Below are 17,500 nucleotides of genomic sequence, written 5' to 3' on the forward strand. Positions count from 1 at the left end.
ACTGAAAAAGTTGCATTTTTAACAAATTCATACCAATTTTCAGAATCTTTTGAACTTTCATGTAAAAAGTTTATAGACGGAGTTAGCCATTTGTCTAATATATCCAAATCAATTGCTTCTTGATTGAATTGAGTGAACGGAATTCCTATGACTCCAACAAACAAAGTAAATAGGGATAACACAAACATAGGAAATAGCATAGTATTATCTGATTCATAGGGATACGAAAAACTATTCTTAGTACCAAAATGGGGAATAGTAACAAAGGGGCGCATCATTTTTGTTACATTACTCTCAATTTGATATGTTGTTTTTTTACAAAAAAAAGAAGACCTTTCGTTATTATTCATTGTTAATAATGATAAGAAACGAAAGTTTTTTTTAATGATTTTTGATCGTTCTTTACCCCACAATGATATTGAATAGAGGGAGTTATTTGTTTTTCCGCTGTAATTTTTAAAATAAAGGTTTAAATGTCCCTCAAAAGTAAGTAAGTAGATGCGAAACATATAAAACGCTGTTAATCCTGCTGTGGAACAGGCTATTATTGCGAAAATCGGTGAATACAACCAACTATCATTAAGAATTTCATCTTTGGACCAAAAGCAGGCAAGGGGGGGAATACCACAAAGAGAAAGGGTACCTAATAAAAAAGTATTTTTTGTAATTGGCACATGCTTTGTTAAACCACCCATAAGAACCATATTCTGACTTTTATCTGGAGAATATCCAACAACGGATTCCATTGAGTGAATAATTGACCCAGATCCTAAAAACAACAACGCTTTTGAATAAGCATGAGTAATCAAATGAAATAAAGCAGCCCGATAAGACCCTATACCCAAGGCTAACATCATATAACCCAATTGAGACATTGTAGAATAGGCTAAACTTCTCTTAATATCTTTTTGAGCAAGAGCTAAAGTAGCTCCAAATAGTACTGTTATTATACCTATCAAAGCTATTAGATTCATTATGTAAGGTATTACTATAAAAAGAGGAAGAAGCCGAGCGACAAGAAAAATTCCCGCTGCTACCATCGTAGCAGCATGTATAAGAGCCGAAATGGGGGTAGGGCCCTCCATAGCATCAGGTAACCATACATGAAGAGGAAATTGAGCGGATTTAGCAACTGCACCTGCAAATAATAGGACCGCGCACAAAGTAACAAATAATAAATTAACCTCATTATTATAAATCAAGTTATTGAATATTTTAAACAAATCGCGAAATTCAAAACTCCCCGTTGTCCAATAAAGACCTAAAATCCCTAATAATAAACCAAAATCCCCCACGCGATTAGTTACAAATGCCTTTTGACAAGCATTCGCCGCAGTAGGTCGGGTGAACCAAAAACCTATTAATAGATAAGAACACATTCCAACCAATTCCCAAAAAATATAAATTTGTATCAAATTCGAACTAGTCACTAATCCCAACATTGATGTATTGAACAAACTCATATAAGCAAAAAATCTCAAATATCCTTGATCATGAGACATATAATTGTCACTATAAATAAGAACCATAATTCCAACAGTCGTGATTAATATTGCCATAATACAAGTAAGTGGATCGATCAAGTAGCCCAACTCTAAAGAAAAATCATTATTGATAGTCCAAGACCATACATATTGATAGATATAATTACTATTTATTTGATCAATAGACAGATAAACTGAAAAAATCATAACTATACTTAACAATAAAACACTCGGAAAAGACCACATACGTCGAAGGTTTTTTGTTGCCGTCGGAAAAAGTAGAAGTCCGACTCCTATTAAGATAGGAATTGGAAGTGAGATGAAAGGTATGATCCATGAATATTGATACATATATTCCATAAAAAAAGTATATTTAATTCCTAATTAATTTTTCTGATTCACCAGCTCTTATCTCTTTTCAAAAGGATCAGTTAATAAAAAATTTAAATATCCACAACTTAAATATAATTTCCTATTCTTAATTTTTTGATAAATACTTCAAATATTTCAACTCAAGAAGTTAGAATTGTTCAAATAAGATGACCCACTGAAACTATTAATGAACACAACTATTTATTTTAAGGAAAATTTTATGACAATATAGAAACGGAAAATTTTCTTTATTATTATCATTTAGTATGCATTACAAAAATTTCCCGCTATACAGCAAGAAGGAATAATTACACGAAAAACACTATTTTATTTTGGTATCAATCATAAAAGACAGCCTACAAGTTGATCCAGTAAAATAAGACTTCGTTTTATTAAGTTCGTTTATTACGTTACGAATCATTAAACGATTCTTTTTTTTTTTTTTTAATAACATTATATATATATATATTTTTCTTTGTTCCTAATCTAATAATTTTAAATTTTAGATATCTATATTAGGAGTATAATATAATTTAAAGAATAAATGGATAATAAATAGTAAAGAACAATTCGTTTTGAACAATAGATGTCTTTCACATCCAACTATAGCAATGAATAATTTATTATAATTTTTTAATGGCAGTTCCAAAAAAGCGCACTTCTATATCAAAAAAACGTATTCGTAAAAATATTTGGAAAAACAAAGGGCGTCGGGCAGCGTTGAAAGCTTTTTCGCTAGCAAAATCTCTTTCAACGGGTAATTCACAAAGTTTTTTTGGGGACAAATCAAATAAATAATCAAACATTGGAATAATCTGAATCGGTTTGACTCAAAAAACATCCTAGTATAAATTCGTTTATAATTTTATTATTAAAATAATAATTTTATTTTATTATATAAAAAATGGAATAATTTAATGTGAATTTATTAAAAAAAAAAATTGTCACTAAAATATTCAAATAAAAATAAACATTTTTTTTTAATTAATAATTAAAGCAATTATTGGAATTTCCTAATATTTTGAGCGGATGAATATGAAATTCGTTTTCCTTTTTTTAGGATATGTAAAATAAGAATTCTTTTGTTTACTCAATTATAAAATAAAAAATGGTACTTTTTTTCTTGTTCAAAGAATAAAAATAAATACAAGGGTTGACCTTTCTTTTTCATATCTTTGTTTTATCATTTTCGGGATGGGGAAAATAAGAATCCCCATCACCCCAATAAAAAAAAAAGTTTTTCTTTATTTTTTTTTTTTTATATATATTTTCTATATTATAGAATATAGTTATAATAGTTATATATAATATCTAAATATAGAAGATCGAATAGTAAACTGAAACTCTTTATTAAAATAAAAATTTAATGAGGCATTGAAACGATGACATTAGTTGATTAAGTTAAAACCTTATTTTTAAATTATATGAACCCCTACTTATTTCTTTTCTCAAAATCATTATTACTATTATATAATAGTAATAATGATTTTGAGAAAGCCGCTATGGTGAAATAGGTAGACACGCTGTTCTTAGGAAGCAGTGCTAGAGCATCTCGGTTCGAGTCCGAGTGGCGGCATGACATTTTTTATTAAAAATAAAGTTCTATAATATAATTAATTCAAGTCCCAGATATTAATTCAAATAATTTAATTGAGGCAACTTTTTTAATAATTTTTTTTATGATATTTTCAACTTTAGAGCATATATTAACTCATATATCTTTTTCGGTCATTTCAATTGTCATTACAATTCATTTGATAACCTTATTAGTCGATGAAACCGTAGGACTCTATGCTTCGTCAGAAAAAGGCATGATAGCTACTTTTTTCTGTATAACAGGATTATTAGTTACTCGTTGGATTTATTTGAGGCATTTACCATTAAGTGATTTATATGAATCATTACTATTTCTTTCATGGGGTTTCTCCATTATTCATATATTTACGTATTTTAAAAAATATAAAAACCATTTAAGTGTAAGCGCAATAACCGCGCCAAGTACTATTTTTACCCAAGGTTTTGCTACTTCAGGTTTTTTAACTGAAATACATCAATCCCCACTATTAGTCCCCGCTCTCCAATCTCATTGGTTAATGATGCACGTAAGTATGATGGTATTGGGTTATGCATCTCTTTTATGTGGATCATTATTTTCAGTAGCTCTTATAGTGATTACATTTCAAAAAGCTATAAGAATTTTTGTTAAAAACAAAAATTTATTAAATGCGTTATTTTCCTTTGATGAGATCCAATACATGAACGAAGGGAACAATGTTTTAAGAAACACTTCTTTTTTTTCTTCGAAGAATTATTATAAGTCTCAACTGATTCAACAATTAGATCATTGGAGTTATCGTATAATTAGTCTAGGGTTTATCTTTTTAAGCATAGGTATTCTTTCAGGGGCAGTATGGGCTAATGAGACATGGGGATCATATTGGAATTGGGACCCGAAAGAAACTTGGGCATTTATTACTTGGACCATATTCGCAATTTATTTACATACGCGAACAAATAAAAATTTTGAAGGTGTAAATTCCGCAATTGTGGCCTCTATGGGTTTTCTTATAATTTGGATATGCTATTTTGGGGTCAATCTATTAGGGATAGGGCTACATAGTTATGGTTCATTTACATTAACATCTAATTGAAAAAATTCAAGAAAAGGCCTGACTAACACAAACATGGGAGAGTATAGATAAGAAAACTGTGTGTAAGACATCGAGAACCTTTTGAATCACTACATTACTTGATTCAAATGGTTCTCACAAAAGCCAAATGTATGAGGAAGTCCAATTCATTTTTTTTATTTAACTTAAGATTAAGAAAAAAGACTTCTTTTTTTATTGTGCAACGAACGATTTAAAAAATAATTATTATAGTATTGCTGTTTCATTTTTTTTTATGAAAACTATCTAGCAAAATAATTAGATAAAATAGCTTCGACCTTGTCAACTGATAGTGAGAAAACAAAATCTGGATAAATACCAATACCTATGACAGGTATAAGGATAGAGATCGCAACAAACAACTCTCGCGGTCCCGAATCAAAAAAATAAGAATTTTGAGCATTAAAAAGCTTGTATCCATAGAACATCTGGCGTAACATAGATAATAAATAAATGGGAGTTAATATCATTCCAATTGCCATTACCAAAGTAATTAGTATTTTTGTCATTAAAAGATATTTTTGGCTGGTAATTATTCCAAAAAAGACTATTAATTCTGCAACAAAACCGCTCATACCCGGCAATGCAAGGGAAGCCATCGATAAGATACTGAAAGTCGTGAATATTTTTGGAATTGGGATAGCCATTCCGCCCATTTCATCGAGATAAACAAGACGTATTCTATCATAACTTGTTCCCGCCAAGAAAAAAAGCGCAGCGCCAATAAATCCATGAGATATTATTTGTAAAATAGCTCCATTGAGTCCCGTCTCGCTTATAGAACCAATTCCTATAATTATGAAACCCATATGAGAGACGGAGGAATAAGCTATTCTTTTTTTTAAATTGCGTTGACCCGGAGATGTTGAAGCTGCATAGATTATTTGAATTATTCCTACTATGATCAACCAGGGTGAAAAGATAGAATGGGCGTAGGGTAATAATTCCATATTGATCCGAACCAATCCATATGCTCCCATTTTTAATAAGATTCCGGCTAGAAGCATACAAGTACTGTAATGTGCCTCTCCGTGGGTATCTGGTAACCATGTATGTAAGGGTATAATCGGTGATTTGACAGCAAAAGCAATAAGAAATCCGATATATAATATTATTTCGAGTGCTACAGGATACGATTGATGAGCTGAGGTTTCAAAATTTAAAGTTGGTTCATTAGAACCATATAAACCGATACCCAGAACTCCCATTAACAAAAAAATGGAACCTCCTGCAGTGTACAAAATAAACTTTGTAGCTGAATACAACCGTTTCTTTCCTCCCCACATCGATAGAAGTAGATAAACGGGAATTAATTCTAACTCCCACATGATAAAAAATAATAAGAGGTCTCGAGCAGAAAATAATCCTATTTGACCGCTATACATTGCTAACATTAGAAAATGGAATAATCGGGAATCTCGAGTAACTGGCCAAGCCGCTAAAGTAGCTAAAGTGGTGATAAACCCCGTCAGTAAAATGGGTCCTATGGAAAGGCCATCGATTCCCAATCTCCAGTAAAAATCAAAAAAAGAGATCCATTTATAATCCTCCGTCAGTTGGCTTAATGGATCGTCTAATTCGAAATGATAACAAAATGCATAGGTTGTTAGAAGGAGCTCGAGTACACAGATACATATAGTATACCATCTCATTACTTTATTTCCTCTATGAGGGAAAAAGAAAAGTAATAAACCCGCAAATATTGGAAAAACTACAACTATCGTTAACCAAGGAAAATAATTCGTAGTAAAAACAAGATACACTTGGACTAAAAAAACCCATGTTCGAAAATGAAATAAAAAAAATATATATGTATATTTATTTTCGAGCACGAGTTTTTGTCGGTAAAAAAGAAATCAAATGTATTCAAGGGGGCTTTTATAGAACGTATCAATAAGCTAGACCCATGCTTCGAGTTGTTTCATGCCATAAATAAACGCGAACACTCAAGAAATCCGTCGGACAGGCGGATTCACATCTCTTACAACCAACACAGTCTTCTGTTCTTGGAGCCGAAGCTATTTGCTTAGCTTTACATCCGCCCCAAGGTATCATTTCTAATACATCTGTGGGGCAAGCTCGAACACATTGAGTACACCCTATACATGTATCATAAATCTTTACTGAATGTGACATTGGATCTATAAATGTTTTTTAAGACTTGATCTAGTAAATTTGTAAATAAATTATATATTTAGATACCAGATGAGTCAATAATTTTTCAGAATTTTTATAATCAATCTACTTTCAGATTAACTCATGCGATAGGGCCAAGATACTTTGATTTTTTACGGTTTCGCAAACATGATCATGGATTACGTATCATACAGATAATTTGACTTGATGAATATGATAATTTATCTGATAAATAAATACTACTTATTCAACAAATTCGATTGATTGATACGAGTTGATTTTCTGTTACGATAAATTGACGAAACAATAGCTGGGCCAATAGCTGCTTCAGCGGCTGCAATAGCTATAACAAAAATTGAGAAAATATTCCCTTTTAATTGGCGACTATCAAAAAAATCAGAAAATGTTACGAAATTCATATTAACTGCATTCAGTATAAGCTCAAGACACATAAGGGCTCTAACCATATTTCGGCTCGTGATCAATCCATAGATACCGATAGAAAATAAATAGGCACTTATAACAAGTACATGTTCGAGCATGATTGACCAACTCCTTATCAATTCCGATTCATTTCAATATGAACAAAAATTTAATAGATTCAATTCAATTGACAAAAAAAAAAAGTACAGAACAAGGGAATATATTGGTAATCGATCGAATAAAAGAATTTTTATTTTAGACAGAAACAATCTTCAAATATAAATGAAAGGGAATGTGTGTGATAACATAGAACAAAGTTTAATTTATGCTATTTATAAAGATTTATTACTGGCGAGCTACGGCAATTGCGCCGATCAAAGCAGCTAAAAGAATGATCGAAATGAGTTCAAATGGAAGAAAAAAATATGTTGATAAATAAATTCCAATTTGTTGACTATTACTTATTAAATCTTGCTCTAGAATTTGGTTTGATCTTGTAGTCCAAATAATCCCATACCATGACGTATCTACAATAGTAGTCATTAGTGAAACAAAAATACTTGTACAAACCAGAAAAGTAAATCCACTCCCAACGGTCCAAAGATTAAAATCTTTGGAATATTCTGAACCCTTCATGAACATCACAGCAAATATGATTAAAACATTTATAGCTCCCACGTAAATAAGTAGTTGCGCAGCAGCTACAAACTGGGCGTTTGCTAGAATATAGAATAAAGATATAGAAACAAGAACCAGTCCCAACGAAAAAGCAGAATAAATGGAGTTGTTAAGTAATAGTACTCCCATACTTCCTAATATAAGACCTGATCCCAACAAGACTACAAGAAAATCATGTATCGGTCCAGGCAAATCCATTATATGTAGTAAAAAAAGAGATAAATAAATAGAAATGTTTTTCATGACCTTATTGATCTGACCAGGAAAAAAAATGGATAATCAATTCCTAATTTAATCTTAAGGGGTGTGAATTAATGTAGGTACAGTTATTGGATTAATATTAGTCTTGATCTGAAAGAGTAGAGTAGAGTAGTTCGAAACTATATATTTCGAAATATATAGTTTCAATCTAAATTAAGCTGAAATTCTCATGAATCACTAGTTTGGATTTGTAGGTAGTGACCAAACAAAACGAAAGAAACCTCATTTCTTTAGATCAAAACGGAACATTAGTAATTTACAATTACTCTTAAATCTTTAATCAAGGGATTTACTTATTTTAGACTTAAATTTGAGGCGAATTCAAAATTGTTCTAATTGTATAATCATCAACTACTGACATTGGTAAACGACCCAAAGAAATTTGATTATAATTCAATTCGTGACGATCATAAGTAGAAAGTTCATATTCTTCAGTCATTGATAAACAATTTGTTGGACAATATTCAACGCAGTTACCACAAAATATACAGATCCCGAAATCAATACTGTAATTAAGCAATCGTTTCTTTCGAATATCCGTTTCCAATTTCCAATCAACAACGGGGAGATCTATAGGACATACACGAACACATACTTCACAAGCAATGCATTTATCAAATTCAAAATGGATTCGACCGCGGAAACGCTCCGATGTGATTAATTTTTCGTAAGGATATTGAATAGTTACAGGTAAACGATTTGCATGGGATAAAGTAATCATGAAACTTTGACCAATGTACCTTGCAGCTCGTACTGTTTGTTGACCATAATTCATGAACCCAGTTACCATAGGGAACATATTGTAATATCTCTAAAGAATTTTATGTTTGTTTCTTTCTCTTGTTTGAGCAAGTCGTGAATATAGAATATGGTATTCCTTTACAGTGAAAAGAGTTGAAAAGAAGTTGTTAATAATAGATTACCGAGAGATATAGGTAAAAGAAATTTCCATCCGAGATTTAATAGTTGGTCTATTCTTAGTCGGGGTAAAGTCCATCTTGTTGTTATAGAAATGAACAAGAACAAATAAGTTTTAGCTAATGTAATAAAGATACTAATTGTCATTCCAAAGACTTCATACGCTTTATTTATTTCAAAAAGTTCATAACCGAATATGTATGGAATAGAGATATCCCAACCACCCAAGTAAAGAACTGTTACAAATAATGAAGAAACTAATAGATTTAGATAGGAAGCAACATAAAATAAACCAAATTTGATACCCGAATACTCGGTTTGATAACCCGCCACTAATTCTTCTTCTGCTTCTGGTAAATCAAAAGGTAATCTCTCGCATTCTGCTAAGGAAGAAATTAGAAAAATAACAAACCCTATAGGTTGACGCCACAAATTCCACCCCCAAAAACCATATTTTGATTGAGCCTCAACTATATCAACCGTACTCGAACTGTTAGATAATCATAGTCGGCAATAACATCACTGTTCTCATCGCTATTACAGAACCGTACATGAGATTTTCACCTCATACGGCTCCTTGAGGGCCATAAATAAATCTAAGGAGCGTGTCGGGATTATTTATCTTGATATGTCTTTTTTGTAGAATAGTATAGGATAAAAATCTATCGTGTGTCCCCAAATTAACCCAATAGAATTCTGTCTGTTCTAATAATAAAGAAAAAGGGTACTTCTGAATTGATCTCATCCTTTAATAAAAAATAATTTCTTTGTTGAGTAATAACTTAATTCTTCACTAAAATACTATTTATTATAAATATCAATAACCCATCGTTTTCAATTACGAAAAAAAAATCGCCTATTCCATTAGTTCATGAATTCGTACACGAATTCTATCTCTATAAATAGGGATATCGGAAAGAAAATGAATATAGGAATAGATGGAGATAAGAAAGAATAAAAAAGATATCTTTTTTTGTTGTAATTGGATTCTTTCCATTTTTTTTTTTCGTTCCTATTCTTCTTTCTGCTAAAAAGGGGACTTACTAAATAAGGGATTATTTCGTTTCCGATAGTCATTTATTTAATGGGTGGATAGGCGCATACTCTGGATCGGAATCGTGGGGAGTACTGCCTGATCATTTCTACAAACTTAAAGCCCCAATTCGTATTCTTTTTATATTATGCATTTTGCAAAAATGTCCTTCTCTCTCTTTTGGATAATTTTAAAAATCTCCATTACTAATCCTTTGTATATTTTGGTGTTTCTAACCATCCACTCATTTTTGCTCAATCGGCCGTGTTAAGGTAATACATATATGGTAGTACATACAAATAATAGTGAAAACTCAATACGGTTGATCTTTTGAGTCCGCTTCAAGACAGGATAACTAGTCAACCAATCTTGGGATAAAGGCTCTCTTGCGCCTATGTTTATTTCTGCTTAACTCTTATACATAGAAAATGAGACTCAATATTTTTACTGCTAATTTATATTTATATAAGCTGTTTTCTTTCACTCATATAACTATCTGATTTAGTTCATTAATCCGAATAATGAATATAAAAATGAAGATATCTATTCAATGCATTTCATCCCTTTTCTCAAAAAAAAGTGGTAGAAGTTTATGTCTCAACGAATCACACGTAGAGATATTGATAATACACATAGAGTTAATGGTATTTCATAACTAATTGATTGAGCAGCAGCTCGTAGACCACCTAAAAAGGAATATTTATTATTGGATCCATATCCTGACATAAGAAGTCCGATGGGAGCAACACTTGAAATGGCAATCCATAAAAAAACACCGATATGGAGATCGGCTAAAACAAGGCGATAACCAAAAGGAATTACTGAATAGCTTAGTAAAATTGATATGACTGCTATGGATGGTCCGATACTGAATAAACGAGTATCACCTCTAGATGGAAACAGATTTTCTTTAAAAAGTAGTTTTGTACCATCTGCTAAAGCTTGAAGAACTCCCAAAGGACCAGCATATTCAGGTCCAATCCGTTGTTGTATCCCTGCGGATATTTCTCTTTCTAACCATACAATTACTAGTACGCTTATTGTGATTCCCAATACAGTAGTCAAAATAGGAACAAGCACCCATAGAATTCCATAGACTTCTTTTAAGAATTCCAATCTAGAAAAAGAATTGATATCTTGTACTTGTGGTGTATCAATTATCATTTTAACGATCAACTTCTCCCATAATGATATCTATGCTACCTAGTATTGTCATAATATCAGCCAATTTCATTCTTTTAACTAACTGAGGAAGAATTTGCAAATTGATAAAACCCGGCGGGCGAATTTTCCATCTCCAAGGAAAACCACCCTGATCCCCTATCAAAAAAATTCCCAATTCCCCTTTTGGGGCTTCGACTCTCACATAAAGTTCTTGTTTCGCCAACTCAAAAGTTGGAGAAGGTTTTTTACTAATGAATCGATAGTCAAAGTCATTCCATTCCGGAGACCTTTCTCGATCAAAACATCGTATTTCTAAATTCTCATAGGGCCCCCCTGGAATTCCTTCCAAAGCTTGTTGAATAATTTTTATGGATTCCGTCATCTCACCAAGTCTGACTAAATAACGAGCTAATGAATCTCCTTCTTTTTGCCACTGAACTTCCCAATCAAATTCGTCATAACACTCATAATTATCAACTTTACGAAGATCCCATGGTATTCCGGAAGCTCGCAGCATTGGTCCCGATAACCCCCAATTTATTACTTCTTCTCCACAAATAATGCCTACTCCTTCAACTCGTTCTAAAAAAATAGGATTTTGTGTAATAAGTTTTTGATATTCAGCAACCCCTGTCAAAAAATAATCGCAGAAATCCAAACATTTATCTATCCAGCCATGAGGTAGATCAGCCGCGACTCCCCCGATACGAAAAAAATTATGCATCATTCTCATACCGGTGGCTGCTTCGAATAGATCATATACTAATTCTCTTTCTCTGAAAATATAGAAGAAGGGAGTCTGTGCGCCAATATCCGCCATAAAAGGGCCAAGCCATAACAGATGAGAAGCTATACGACTCAACTCCAACATAATTACTCTGATATAGCTGGCTCTTTTAGGTACTTGAATATTTCCCAACTGTTCTGGACCATTTACGGTTATTGCTTCTGTGAACATAGTAGCTAAATAATCCCAACGTGTTACATAAGGTAGATATTGTATAATTGTTCGGTTTTCTGCAATTTTTTCCATCCCTCTGTGTAAATAACCCAATATTGGTTCACAGTCAATAACATCTTCACCATCCAAAGTAAGGATGAGTCGAAGAACACCGTGCATTGATGGGTGGTGAGGTCCCATATTGACTATCATGAGGTCTTTTCTTGTAGCTGGTCCATTCATAAGTTTTTCCTCGATTCATCTTTCCATGAATTGCTGAAAATGAAAATAAGTTCATAAAAATTCAAGATCTAATAAATCAAATAATTAAAAATTACTTTTAAAATTACTGAGTTTTTGACTCCCGAATATCCAATTGATTAATTAATTCTTTATAACGCATTATATTTTTCTTTGATAAATAAGAAAGTAATCGTTGGCGTTTTCCGAGAATTTTACGTAGACCTCTTTGAGATGAATAGTCTTTTTTGTGCAATTCCAAATGTGAAGTAAGTCTTCGTATCTTATTGGTGAAACTGAATACTTGAAATTCAACAGATCCTGCATTTTCTTTTTTTTCTTCTTGCGAAATAACTGAGCTGAATGAATTTTTTACCATAAAATTAAATCTCCTTACCCTCCTTTTTTTATAAATTATTATTGATCAGTAATAATAATGTTACTCCTTTTAATTTGATATACACAATAATCTTAATTTCATTAATAATTTCTGTTCTTTTTTTTTTTATAAAATTTAACAATCCAATTTTAAAAATTGGATTCAGATAGGTATACAAAAGGATGGTATATTTCTGCACGCACAAAAAATATTTCGACTTAAAACTTAAATTAAAAGTAAATAAGAATATTTTCTGGATTAATTTATAAATCTAATAGATACGTCATTGAATTAAATTAATATCATCTATCAGAATGTAAGACAGTGACATACGTGTATTTCTTTGTCTTCATATACCATATAAGGTACGGGAAATATAGGAAAAATGTAGCATTAACGAATTTTCAATTGTGGATACATATGGATTCTTAGCATACTAAAACGACTGCTATTATTGGTATCAAACCAATAACGATTCATACAAGCTAAATCTTCTAATCGATAATTCGGCCAAAGAAAGAACTTGAATTTATTTAGTTTATTTTTATATCTATCAAGATGTTTGCTTCTTTTATCTAAAACTTGATGACGAGTTTTCACCTTATTTGCATTGTAAAATGCTGTATTTCTATGGATATCATTTATATTCCGAGAATTGAAACAAATTCGAATTCTGAACTCTCTACGACCTCTAGGGGCTAAGATATTTTCAGGAACAAGCAAATCATAATGATTGCTGGCTCTATTTTCATTCGTTTTTTGATGTATTGCAATGGATTCAGAAAAACTCTTCTTATCAGGATAGCGTTTTTCTTGATATCTTTGATTAATTTGGTACTTAGTCTTATGAACTAATGAAATACCTATGGTTTGAGACATAATAAATTGTACAGCATTTTTTACAGACAGACGAACCGGTTCGATAATCAATATTCCCCTTTTCATTAATTCTGTAAGAGTTAAATCCTTCTGAACTATCAGAATATCCATACTCATTTCTCTACTTTGAATAGAGGATATAGCAATTTCTCTGGGATTTTGCAGTCTAAGTAGGAGACAATATACTTTGATGTTATTGATAATTCTTTGATTTAAGGAATAATCCCATCTCAATTGAAAACGCAAATATCTTTTTAGGAAGAAATCAAGCTCCCCTTCCGTGTTTTTCTTGGATTGCTTTTTATTTATACGTTTTTTCACATCTGCTCCCGCGGAATCTTCTTGAACATATTTTTTGTGGTTTGAGAGAGCTGATTCAAGATCCTCTTCGGCCACAGATTCCTTTTCTCCTTTATTTCTATTTTCTAATTCAAGAGTTTTTTCCTTCGCTGATATAAAAAAATATCTTTTTTTCTTTCCAATTAGTTTTTTATTTTTACTAAAAATTTCATTTACATTCAAATTTAAAAGAAGTGATTTGATTGGTATGATCCACGGGTTAATCTTATATGCATTATAAAGTATCAAAAATTCTGGAAAGAACCAAAGTTCCATATTCGATATGGAACGACTTAGTATTTCTTCATTCATTCTCATCCAATAAAAAAATATATTTTTTTTATTGTTGGATGGGTTGATTTCTTGATGTTGATTAATTGTGAGATAAAAAAAATCTTTCTTATCGATTTTTTCAATTATTTGAAAATTATTAACCCCAGTTTTAGTATTTTTATTACTGTTCGTGTCAGCCTCAATATTGATCCAGGCTCCAATATCGGCCTTATTTTTAAGACAAAAATGCAGCATTCTCCAATCAAAATATTTTCTATCTGGATTTTTTTCCAGATCTATAATATCATCTTCTACTAGATAATTATTGATAGGGACACCCGTCAATATATCAATAAATTTCCATTTTTCTGTGTTGTACCTATAAGAAATTTCTTGATTATTTTTTACTTGTACTGGTAATTCATAAATATATGAATCTTTATTATCTTCATAATTAATAGATTTATATGATAAAAGATCATATATATATTTTTTTTTTATATTATCTTTTTTATTCTGTAATGAGTAGTGTGGTTCAAAATCATTTTTTTTTTTGTAATCAATTAATCGGTTTTTTTCATATGAATAACGTTGGTTAAAATCTTTATTTTTGGCCATACGATTTTGATTGACTCTATTTCGCCATTTTTGTGGTAGTAATTTGGACCATCTAATCGTATATAAATCGTAGTGATAATGACTCCTTAACCAGTTTTTCCATTGATTCATTCCAAAATTTTTAAGATTCTTTTGTTTTAAGTCTGAATGTACTATTTCTTGTGCTCCAAGAACTTCAACAAAATAATCCTGTATTTCATTCTTAAGAAAAAGAGATGTTCCGTGATATTGAAAGACAGGTCTTAACTTAGATAAGTTAATAATTTGTGTTTGTGATAATTTGTAAAATAAATATGCTTGCGACAAATATGATAAGTCCCAAAAGATCTTTCCATTCTTATTACTAATATTGGAAAGTGACTTTTTTATAGTTGAAATAAAGTGAATTATACTTTGATTTGTTTTATCAATTCCTTCTTCATTTGCTTCATTATTTGAACTGTATTTAGTAAATTTTTTTTTTATTGATTCAATAAAAAGTTGCACATTAATCCTCAGGATATTAATCATACGTTGAAAGATATCTATGTATATGTTTTCAACGAAAAATTTTAGAAAATGATGTGATTTACGAATTAATCGTACATTTCTTTTTTTTAATATCTTAAAAAAATTTTTGTGAGATTCTAATTTTTTATCATCAGAACTTATTTTGTTAGGACTAATATTTATTTCTGGGTTTATAAACTCTTTTTTCGTGTCTTTTCTTATTTTTTCAATTTTTTTTAGTATTGTGTTTGTTCTAGCAGTCAGATCTTTCATTTTTTTTTCTCTCAATGAAAAATTTGTCCAATCCATAGATAGAATTTGAATGGATGAGCCGTGGATCATTCCATTACTTATTATCGAATTTTTTTCTTTTTTAGCTTCATTCAACTCGTATATTTCTTTCAATTCAAATACTAGAATTGGGTTTCTTTGTGAAAGTTCTTTTATTGTTTGTTTTATAAATAAAATGTTTTTGATGACCCATTTTTTTGTTTCTTTTGAGATATTTAGAAACAAGTTTGTTATTTCTTTTAAAACTCTTAGAATTATAAAAAGAATCTTTTTAAATTTTTTAATTTTTGTTTCGAATTCTTTTATTAATTTTATTAAAATGGGTTCAAAAAACGAAAGTTGTTTTCGGGGAGAACCAAAAGGAAGTTCAGCTTCCATTCCCCAAACTGTTAAAAAACAAAAATCATTTTTTTGTCCTTTATTTTTTATTAAATCTTTATTAGGGGGTTGGGACCTAGATGTGTGCCACGGTTTCAGACGAAAAGGAAATAAGATCTTTATTTGAATACCGTCTGTTAACCAGTTTTTTGGAAATTCTTTTTCTGATAATTGAACACCATTATAGGTGCATTTTACATGCATTTCTTTATTCCAATTTTTAAAATCCTCGGACCATTCAGGAAATTGAAATAATAGCATACGGGTAATATTTTTAGCTATTATCAATGAGGGTAAGACAATATATTTTCTAACAATTGATTGGGTTACTAACAAAAAACCTCTTATTACTTGAGCAAATAGAATGCTATCCCAGGCTTCCGCTATTTCTATACGTGTTTTTTCCTCTTTTTTCTGCTTTTCTCTTATTCTTATATCCGCCTCTTTTTTCTGCTTTTCTCTTATTCTTATATCCGCCTCTTTTTTCTGCTTTTCTCTTATTCTTATATCCGCCTCTTTTTTCTGCTTTTCTCTTATTCTTATATCCGCCTCTTTTTTCTGATTTTCGCTTGTCTTTTCCTGTGTATTATCCGAAATAGTAAATTCTGTGTTTTTCCATATCCCAGTTCTAAAAAAAGTTTTCATTAGTCTGGGAATATCAAAAGAAAAAAAAAAAGATTTGTCTAGTATGTCAAAAAAAAGATAAGAATGGGCATTTGCTTGAAACAGTTTCCAAGTAATTGTTTTACGTCTTTGAGCACGCATAGAGCCTTTGATTATGTCTCGACGAAAATCCGATTGTTGTGAATACCGTATCAAAGCAATTTCGTCCTTTTGATCAGGATTATTAGTATCTTTGGTATTAGTATAAGTATCGCTAGTTTCTAGGTTATCAGTAAAAATTACGACACGTTTGGCTTTTCGTGAACGAATTTCATGATCTTCCGACATACTTTCTTCGTTTTCTCCTTCCAGTTGGTCTAACTCGTCGATTAATTTGTATGACCATACAGGAACTTTTTTACTGATTTCTCTTATTCCAATCGAGTTTTGACGACTTGCTTTAGCGTTGTAAGGAGTTATAACTATATCGAATAAAAATTTTAAAAATTTTATTCGATCTTGGGACACAATTTTATCTTCAATTTGGGGGTAATTAGTATTACGAAAGATAGCATGAATCTTATTTGTCCAAACGTTCTCACTATCATTTTTTATCGAAGTTTCATTTATCATTGAAAATGATAAAAAAAAAGGGATTCGTCTGCGGTAAGGTCCGCTCAAAAAAGGATCATATGCTTTTGGTAAATAGTATTTTTGAGTTTTATCATTACATAATTGATTCTGTTTTTCTAGTACATCCCGAGCTAGAGTAAGGGATCCCTTATCTAGAACTTGATATCGAACTTGATCTAGAGCTTGAATTCTATTTATAAATTTTTGTTTTAAATTTCTTTTTTTTTGTTGATTGAGATAATTCCAAGGATTATCCAATTCATCATAATAAAGTTTTTGTTTTTCTGTTGTGAACAAAGA

At 30.9% G+C, this 17,500-nt stretch overlaps 12 protein-coding genes and 1 non-coding gene across 13 annotated transcripts in view; 2 read left to right on the top strand and 11 right to left on the bottom strand. All coding sequences in view use genetic code 11, as the record gives it.

Annotated features, from left to right (window-relative positions):
• ndhF (NADH dehydrogenase subunit 5) overlaps positions 1-1,844 on the bottom strand; it is a 2,373-nt gene extending 529 nt beyond the window's left edge. The window contains exon 1 of the mRNA in view: positions 1-1,844. This exon is cut by the window's left edge and continues 529 nt beyond it. Coding sequence (YP_009456109.1) covers positions 1-1,844 — 1,844 coding nt within the window.
• Positions 1,845-2,479: 635 nt separating this feature from the next.
• rpl32 (ribosomal protein L32) lies at positions 2,480-2,662 on the bottom strand. Its single transcript has one exon. It carries the CDS (start codon positions 2,660-2,662, stop codon positions 2,480-2,482), a length of 183 nt encoding a protein of 60 aa, YP_009456110.1.
• A 690-nt stretch (positions 2,663-3,352) lies between these two features.
• On the top strand, positions 3,353-3,432 carry trnL-TAG. The gene has a single exon. It is a non-coding gene; the product is annotated as a tRNA-Leu (tRNA).
• Positions 3,433-3,535: 103 nt separating this feature from the next.
• ccsA (cytochrome c biogenesis protein) lies at positions 3,536-4,507 on the top strand. The gene has a single exon. The coding sequence runs from the start codon at positions 3,536-3,538 to the stop codon at positions 4,505-4,507; it is 972 nt and encodes a 323-aa protein (YP_009456111.1).
• Positions 4,508-4,767: 260 nt separating this feature from the next.
• Positions 4,768-6,177, bottom strand: ndhD (NADH dehydrogenase subunit 4). The gene has a single exon. It carries the CDS (start codon positions 6,175-6,177, stop codon positions 4,768-4,770), a length of 1,410 nt encoding a protein of 469 aa, YP_009456112.1.
• A 238-nt stretch (positions 6,178-6,415) lies between these two features.
• On the bottom strand, positions 6,416-6,661 carry psaC (photosystem I subunit VII). The gene has a single exon. It carries the CDS (start codon positions 6,659-6,661, stop codon positions 6,416-6,418), a length of 246 nt encoding a protein of 81 aa, YP_009456113.1.
• A 239-nt stretch (positions 6,662-6,900) lies between these two features.
• On the bottom strand, positions 6,901-7,203 carry ndhE (NADH dehydrogenase subunit 4L). The gene has a single exon. It carries the CDS (start codon positions 7,201-7,203, stop codon positions 6,901-6,903), a length of 303 nt encoding a protein of 100 aa, YP_009456114.1.
• Positions 7,204-7,429: 226 nt separating this feature from the next.
• ndhG (NADH dehydrogenase subunit 6) lies at positions 7,430-7,960 on the bottom strand. The gene has a single exon. It carries the CDS (start codon positions 7,958-7,960, stop codon positions 7,430-7,432), a length of 531 nt encoding a protein of 176 aa, YP_009456115.1.
• A 367-nt stretch (positions 7,961-8,327) lies between these two features.
• ndhI (NADH dehydrogenase subunit I) lies at positions 8,328-8,822 on the bottom strand. The gene has a single exon. The coding sequence runs from the start codon at positions 8,820-8,822 to the stop codon at positions 8,328-8,330; it is 495 nt and encodes a 164-aa protein (YP_009456116.1).
• An 80-nt stretch (positions 8,823-8,902) lies between these two features.
• ndhA (NADH dehydrogenase subunit 1) lies at positions 8,903-11,138 on the bottom strand. Its single transcript has 2 exons — positions 10,583-11,138; positions 8,903-9,441 (listed from the first exon to the last, which is right to left on the bottom strand). Exons 1-2 carry the CDS (start codon positions 11,136-11,138, stop codon positions 8,903-8,905), a joined length of 1,095 nt encoding a protein of 364 aa, YP_009456117.1.
• A 1-nt stretch (position 11,139) lies between these two features.
• ndhH (NADH dehydrogenase subunit 7) lies at positions 11,140-12,321 on the bottom strand. Its single transcript has one exon. It carries the CDS (start codon positions 12,319-12,321, stop codon positions 11,140-11,142), a length of 1,182 nt encoding a protein of 393 aa, YP_009456118.1.
• Positions 12,322-12,424: 103 nt separating this feature from the next.
• Positions 12,425-12,697, bottom strand: rps15 (ribosomal protein S15). Its single transcript has one exon. The coding sequence runs from the start codon at positions 12,695-12,697 to the stop codon at positions 12,425-12,427; it is 273 nt and encodes a 90-aa protein (YP_009456119.1).
• Positions 12,698-13,090: 393 nt separating this feature from the next.
• ycf1 overlaps positions 13,091-17,500 on the bottom strand; it is a 4,551-nt gene continuing 141 nt past the window's right edge. Inside the window, exon 1 of the mRNA in view lies at positions 13,091-17,500. This exon is cut by the window's right edge and continues 141 nt beyond it. Within this exon, the coding sequence (YP_009456120.1) occupies positions 13,091-17,500 (4,410 nt within the window).

This window comes from Momordica charantia, chloroplast, assembly GCF_013281855.1.
Source record: "Momordica charantia isolate OHB3-1 chloroplast, complete genome".
NCBI lineage: Eukaryota > Viridiplantae > Streptophyta > Magnoliopsida > Cucurbitales > Cucurbitaceae > Momordica > Momordica charantia.